The following is a 6,850-nucleotide window of genomic DNA, read 5'->3' as shown; positions in this document are numbered from 1 at the left end:
TTTTTTTACTACTTCGTTTGGGACACTTTGTAGCACTGATCTTCTTCTCACCTCAGATCACACTGAGGAGAGAAGCAGAAGCAGCACCGACAGCCAATGATTTGAATCATTGGTTGTTACTATGTTTACTGATCGCAGTGACTGCTGCTCACCGCGATCATGGGAGCCAAACTGAAGACTGCCCGAGAAGCCAGGCAAGTGCCCGCATCGGATCCAGGCGGGTAGGTGGAACGGGTAGGGAACAGAAGGGCTTAGAAATTAGGACGTGCCATGCCGTCCTAACGTCTTTAAAGCCCATGCTTTCCATGGAACGCATCAACGTCGGGAAGAGGTTAAAGTCAAAAGGATTTTAGCTATTTCAAATGCTGATGAAATCACTTGCAATGGATGCTTCTCTTTGATGTTTAAAGCTTTAGTTTCCTGCTGGTCCCCTGAGCACTGGTCCTGATATCCTGTTTTGCAGCGACTCCTTTCTCAGTGTTATACAGTCACCATTGTGTGTGCTAGTAAGCTTTGTAGAAAATAGTAAGTCCCTCTGCACTCCTCGCAGCGCTCCTGGCCCAAGTACTTGCATCACGGATGGTACCGTGCAACAAACAGTGGAAAGCAGAATACACCAGCACTCAGTAAATATCTTTGATGTCCATTTAACCGGACCAATCGTCATGTACAAAATAGCCACGTTTTGGGACCGCACAGGATCCCTTCATGTCTCCACAAAACACAAAGGACACAGGAAATCAAGCTACTCCTCTCCTCCAAGCTAGTAGATGAACAGTTGCTGGGGACTGCTCTGTTCCTTGTAATCTTGTACTGGACAGGAAGTTCAGGGAAGCTGCGCAAATTGGAAGCAGCTGTTCAGAAACATGATGATGATTGTAATTGGGCAAAAATGGAAAGCAATGCTTTGCTGGACAATGTATATTTGTTTGATCTGGATTCATTATGGAAAAAGGTTTGAGTGTTTAATACTACTTTAAAAGGTCAAACAATTGTGAACTGGTGATCCAAATACTTCCACACAATAAACCATCTATTTTTAAGTATTGTCTTTATTGTACAAATGCCGATAGGAGAGTAACAATCTTTTCATGTCAAAGCAACTTATCTGTAAAACTTTTCACCTTACACAGGTCTTGTTTAAAAAGTGCAAGATCTGCATGGAACCATGCTCAAAAATAATCATAATGAGCTAGTGACATATCTAGCAACTTAATCTAAATCTATGTACTACATACATGAACAATTAGCATTACATCAGCACAATCCGGTAGCAAAGATGCACGTTGTCAAAACAATGATGGTTTCAGTTTTTATTTTTTACGACCTCCTCTCTCCTTCAGAGCCAAGTGGATTGTAGCTCCATTCTGCATGTTGTAGTAAGCGAGAGAGTTTGAATCTTTAATAAAGATTCCCTGCAAAAAAAAAAAAGGAAAAATGTCAAAAGCCTACTATGTACTAAAATCATAAACATCTCAATGGCCTGTACACTGCAATAGTGCCACAACCTTCATTCACTTTCAAAAGTCAACTGGACAAAGGATAAAATCTGAACCATGAATCTACATGAAGAGTAGATGGCAACCCATCTACTATATTATAAGCTAGATCTAGGCTTGAAAACAACTGCAGATCATAGAACACTATTTCTGGGTGGGTAGCATTATCATGGCATGGTGTGCCATTCCCAAAAGACCTTTGTGATACACAGCCTCACAATATGACAGGGGATACATGCACAAAAATAACAAATTCCTCTATCATTTCATCCTCTTAATATATCACATCTATAGACTTGCAAAGGCTCTTCTCTTTTTACATGTGAATCTACCAAAGTATGATAACTGCTTTTTAGGACTCCAGGGCCATTTATACATTTCAGTTGTGGGACTATAAATGCAGCAACAACTTTCTTATTACTTATGATACAGAGGTAATGCATACTTTTGGGGGAGTGGGGGGTACAAACAATGCTTTTAGGGGTTATTGTCTTAGAATCATAACATTCTCTATTTATTTTAGAAATCCTGAAGCAAGTGAATTTTAGGGGAAAAAAACAAAACAAAACAAAAAAACAAACCTTTTAGTTTAACCAGTGATCATTTATCATCTTGGACAGGCAGATCATACTTGCGATCCTCGCAACCCCTCCCCGCTGAGGGGAGGGCTTCCGATGATTCCAACGCTGAGCGGGCAGTGTGCACTTGCGCACACTGGCCCGTTCGGCATTTGTCTTCCGAGCACGCCACTAACCCGCCGAAAATCGTACGATTTTCAAGCGTGCTCGGAAGACAAAAGACGTGCGACCGTACAGTAGAAACGGTCGCACGCCTTCCATACACCTGCCGACTATCGTACGATCACCCGCTATTATCGTACGATAATCGGCAGGTGTATGGGCACCTTAAGAGTGATTTCCTCTCACTTCTTGGAGCGTGTCCAGAATAGGAAGTGAAAGTGGAGAAAAAAAAAAAAACACACCCTCTTCGCATCAGCAACTCCTGTGTGAAAAATACAATGTCGCTAAAATTATAGCAGCAGCTAGCATAAATGTATCTAGTTTTGTTCACATGTTAACGTATTAATGGTGTAACCAGTTACATCAATTGGCGCAGAAAGAGCTGCTGAGCATAGTTCTGCAACAAAAAACATGAGCTCAGCTCTCAGACTGATAGCACATCCCACCAGCTCCACCCATAAATAAGCCCATATGGAGAATGGATCTACGGAGTACAAGGTACAGTCCTTTTTTCCCCATTTAAGATGGAATACAATTTCTCAGTTTTGATACGTACATCATACTGAAGCTTCTGCTTCCCAGCCGGCATTCCAGTTGCCTCGTGAATCTTAACCTTTATTACAGAGACCTATTAAATACAAAAATGTTGAAAACATGAACTGCTTGCAGCAAATGGTCCTTGTACTCATACTATACATTAGCATTTTTCTGCATGATAGAATGTGTTTCAAATTTTGACAAAAAACTACTGTATATTACCTGATCAGGAAGTGGAAGGGTGAATGCCAGAATCTGGCCGTTCAGCTTCCATTCTGTCTTGTCCTGCATATTGGGCACTTGTACTTTAACAGTGACTGGACCCTGAGAAGAGAAAACAAGACTGTGAAATGCCTTGGAAAATATACTCTCTCGAAATCAAAGTAGTAGCTAGAGTTAGAAAACAAACCTTGTGCCTGCGCAAGAACTCTTCCTCTGGAATAAGAGAGTCCTCACTTTTCATTTTCTTGGCAGATGGTTCATCGTCCAATGGTGGTGGTGGATGAGCTGGGGGCATTGGAGCTTGTGTAGGAACAGGTGCAACAGGAGGAGCAGAGACAAATGCTGAAAAAAGGGGAGGTTTTCAATTAGGTGCTTGTTTACGTCACATGTGAAAAAGACACTGCCACTAAAACACTGTTTTATGAGAGCCGGATATCAACTGAACGCAGATGAAGATCCACAAGCGGCAAGCAACTATCTCAAGGCACCCTACACAAATGTGAAGTTACAAGTTTGGGTAGTTTCACGTAAAGCTGAACTTCAAAGTTCATGTATTTCAGCTATGTGATTCGCTATGTTTTGTACAGTTTTATAAACCAACAGATTTGTAATGGTGCCCAGAAAGTCCAGTCAGTGATCTCACTTTTTCCACTGCAGGTACAGCGCTAGGTCTTACTAACACCCCCAACTTGCTGATTGAAAACTGGAATAGCACGAAGCCGAAGAGGTTCAAAAATCAGCTTTCTCATGTCTGCAAGCTCCAGGTTAGATAATACCAATGCGGTAAAGGTGGATAAAAACATTTTATAGCGTTCATGCTAGTATAATCTGACAATATAAAACATATAGCAATATGTGAAAAAAAACTAATGCAGAGGTATTCCTACTTAAATTGAGAATGATCTACCACAACTATGTCAAGATGGAGAGTGTGCAGCCAGTTCCAAAGAAGAGGAGTGGGAGCTCCAAGGAGAGCTATATGATAACGGAAGGAAACAGTGCAAAGACCACAGTATGGACTCAGTTTGCACGGTTTCATTTTGGAATAGGGTGGAGCCTGACTGGCTCTACCCTACCTCCCCCCACTTTTCTAGGAATACACTAAGGAATTAAGTTTTTGTTTTTTTTATAGTCCCTGAAGTTCAGCCTTAAAGCGTTTACATTAGCCAGTAAAACTTTCAAATTGTGTTCTGGGATTTAGGCATGCAATTTATGCAAGTTAAATAGCACAGCTTCAACAAAATAAATACGTAATATTTGTAGAGGGAAAGAAAAGTACCTGCTGGAACAATCATGTGTGGTCCTCTCTGTGCCATCATTGAGGATGGGTTTGGTGGCATTGGTACCACATTTATCCTTGGTGCGTGCAGAATAGGAGGCATCGGAGCAGTTAAAACAGAGCCGTGAGGAAGGCGCACCACAGAGCCCATGGGAGGTCTCTGCATCACAGGTAAAGCGGACACCATAGTAGTATTAACACGCTAAACATTATCAGGTTTATGGTGGGTATCTGATGCCACAAATGGGAAAGATTTCTCAGAAGAGGTTGGAAGCAAAGGCACTTTAAAAAAGGTAAGGTCCTAACTATAAATAATTCTATTAGAGCAACTTACTTACCAGTCCAGACAGAGTGTACTGACTTTCCATTGGAATAAATGAGAGTTCGCATCAACCCCTTAATGACCAGTGACATCCATCGTACGTCACTGGCATCGGGCCTGTTTAAACAGACTCTAATTAAACTTGTAAAGCCGACTGTCAGTTTTACAGAAGAAGCAATTCTCGCGGCCTCCCCCCGGGGAAGCTTGGGAGGAGATGGGCGAACCTCTGCTCACCCATCTCCTCCTCGTACTATGGGACTGGGAGCGATGCAGATTACATCACTTCTGGTCCCATAGCTGTCAGTGCTGGGCTGCTGAAGCCCAGCAATAAATTTATTGAAGTTCGATCTGCACTTCAATAGTTTATTTCAAGTGTAAAAGGTGATTCTAGGAGTCTTTTGGACCCCCCCAGTATCACCTTAAAGAGTTCCTGTCACCACCAACATGCTATTACATGGGGGGTTTGTATACCCCCCTATGTGATAGCAATTAATGTTAAAAAAAAGTTTTAAAATTAAATAAATGGAAACGTAATGTAAATTTTTTTTTTTAAAGTTCCCCGAGCAGGTGCGTCTTTACGTAAACACGCGTCGGGTGCGCCTACGCATGAAAACAATTATCTCCTCGCACGCCAGAGTGAGAGCAACAATTCTAGGGCCAATATTTACACGCATCTCTATCCATCTCCCTGTGGGGGCTTTTAAAGCGCTGTCTGACTTTTTGGCGTACTGAATTTTGGCGCAGTTTCACAGACGCACACAATTTTTAACCTGGGCATGTTGGGTATTTACTCGTTGTAACATCATCTTTTATATTTTATTAAAAAAACAAAAAGGTATTTTATTGTGTTTTGGGGCATCCTAGTGCATTTATCATTACATTTTGGGGTTTGATATCGTGCAACATCCTAAAAGGAAAAACTGGCTATGGTTTTCAGCTTGTAAAACACCGTTATAAAAATTAACTTACAGATGGTGGTCGGGACACTGGAGTGAGCTGCTGGTGAATAGACACTGGAGGAGGTGGTCTTGGAGCAGAGTTGATGGGCGGAGCAGGGCTGGTCATGGTAGGTGCAGAGGATGGAGGAGGCGGCTGTGTGACTTCATTGGGCTTGCTAGGTCCTATCTTGTCCTTGCCATCCTCTTCAGGAACCAAACCCTTAGCCTTATGGATGGCCTCAATTTGCTCCTGTAGTGTAATATTGGCCTGTGCAGCTTGTTGGGTACGTGCCATGCTGCCAGAGTGTCCATCCCATGTAACCTGTAAACAAAACAAAAAAATTATACAAATCACCAAGAACTGACCTGCTTTAAAAGTGTAAATGCTGATGTGTTATTGTATGCTATCCTTTGCTTCATCATACATATGAACTTTGTGAATTGGCTTTATGTTTTGTCACCAGTTTGTTACATGAACCATGTTTAATACCTTCTCCTCTGGTTTCTGGATCTCTTCCTCTCCAATCTTTTTACCAATAGCGGTTTCCTCAACACCGAAAATATCGGTACGGCGTTCAGCCAACTGCTTCAAGCTGCTTTCGATATCCAAGCCTGATGAGGAAAGAGTGAACGACAAAAGGATGAAAGTACATTCAAATGATAAAACTAGACACAAGAAAGCAGCAGAAATGGACAAGTGTAAGTGAACGATTCTCTCCATCCTATTACAGATAGCTTTCTAAGAACTCCTAATAAAACCAAGAAATACATTTAAATAAAAGATTAAGCACCTCTCTCAGGCAAGAAGCTTGAAAAGGAGCTCCAGAAAATAATGCACTGTGTTTTCATAAACACATTCTGCCCTGCTCACCTGGAGCGTAAACTTCATCATCCCCTTGCTTCTCTCGAATGGAGCGATCTCTCTGTTCCAACCAGCGGGGATCCAAGAGTCCAATACGCATATGCTCCTGCATCTTGCTGGCAGGAATCTTCTCCCCAGTGATAGGAGATACAAGGTATTCATCCGACGCAGGAGCTGGTGGCTGCGGTTTAGAGGCTAAGCAGGAAGAAACACAAAGAAATTAAAGACCTGGCTCTTTAGTACAGCACAGCAACAATAAAACAATAGCTACACAAACCTTTTGGATCATAATCTTTTCGAACTATTACTTGATCTGGTGTGGGAGGTAAAGGTGGTTGCATTGGTGACTCAGGGGGAAGAGGAGCCTTCTGTGCATAATCTTCATCATCTGAACCCTGTAAAGAATACAGCACATTTAGGTAAATGTTGTATATGTGGACAAAAGAGATAT

At 41.9% G+C, this 6,850-nt stretch overlaps 1 protein-coding gene across 2 annotated transcripts in view; it reads right to left on the bottom strand.

Annotated features, from left to right (window-relative positions):
* Window positions 1-1,043: 1,043 nt before the first annotated feature.
* The window catches only part of SF3A1 (splicing factor 3a subunit 1), an 18,656-nt gene continuing 12,849 nt past the window's right edge, over window positions 1,044-6,850 (bottom strand). For both annotated transcript variants that reach the window (XM_018555512.1, XM_018555513.1), the window contains 9 exons: window positions 6,677-6,794; window positions 6,409-6,594; window positions 6,028-6,149; window positions 5,614-5,859; window positions 4,278-4,479; window positions 3,186-3,340; window positions 2,999-3,100; window positions 2,796-2,867; window positions 1,044-1,415 (listed from right to left, as the gene is read on the bottom strand). In XM_018555512.1, coding sequence (XP_018411014.1) covers window positions 1,314-1,415; window positions 2,796-2,867; window positions 2,999-3,100; window positions 3,186-3,340; window positions 4,278-4,479; window positions 5,614-5,859; window positions 6,028-6,149; window positions 6,409-6,594; window positions 6,677-6,794 — 1,305 coding nt within the window. In that variant the 3' untranslated portion in view covers window positions 1,044-1,313. The remainder of the gene's footprint in view (window positions 1,416-2,795; window positions 2,868-2,998; window positions 3,101-3,185; window positions 3,341-4,277; window positions 4,480-5,613; window positions 5,860-6,027; window positions 6,150-6,408; window positions 6,595-6,676; window positions 6,795-6,850) is intronic.

This window comes from Nanorana parkeri, unplaced genomic scaffold (assembly GCF_000935625.1).
Source record: "Nanorana parkeri isolate BGI_ZX_2015 unplaced genomic scaffold, ASM93562v1 scaffold199, whole genome shotgun sequence".
In the NCBI taxonomy this organism is placed as follows: domain Eukaryota; kingdom Metazoa; phylum Chordata; class Amphibia; order Anura; family Dicroglossidae; genus Nanorana; species Nanorana parkeri.
This window is presented reverse-complemented; position numbering and strand designations above follow the sequence as displayed.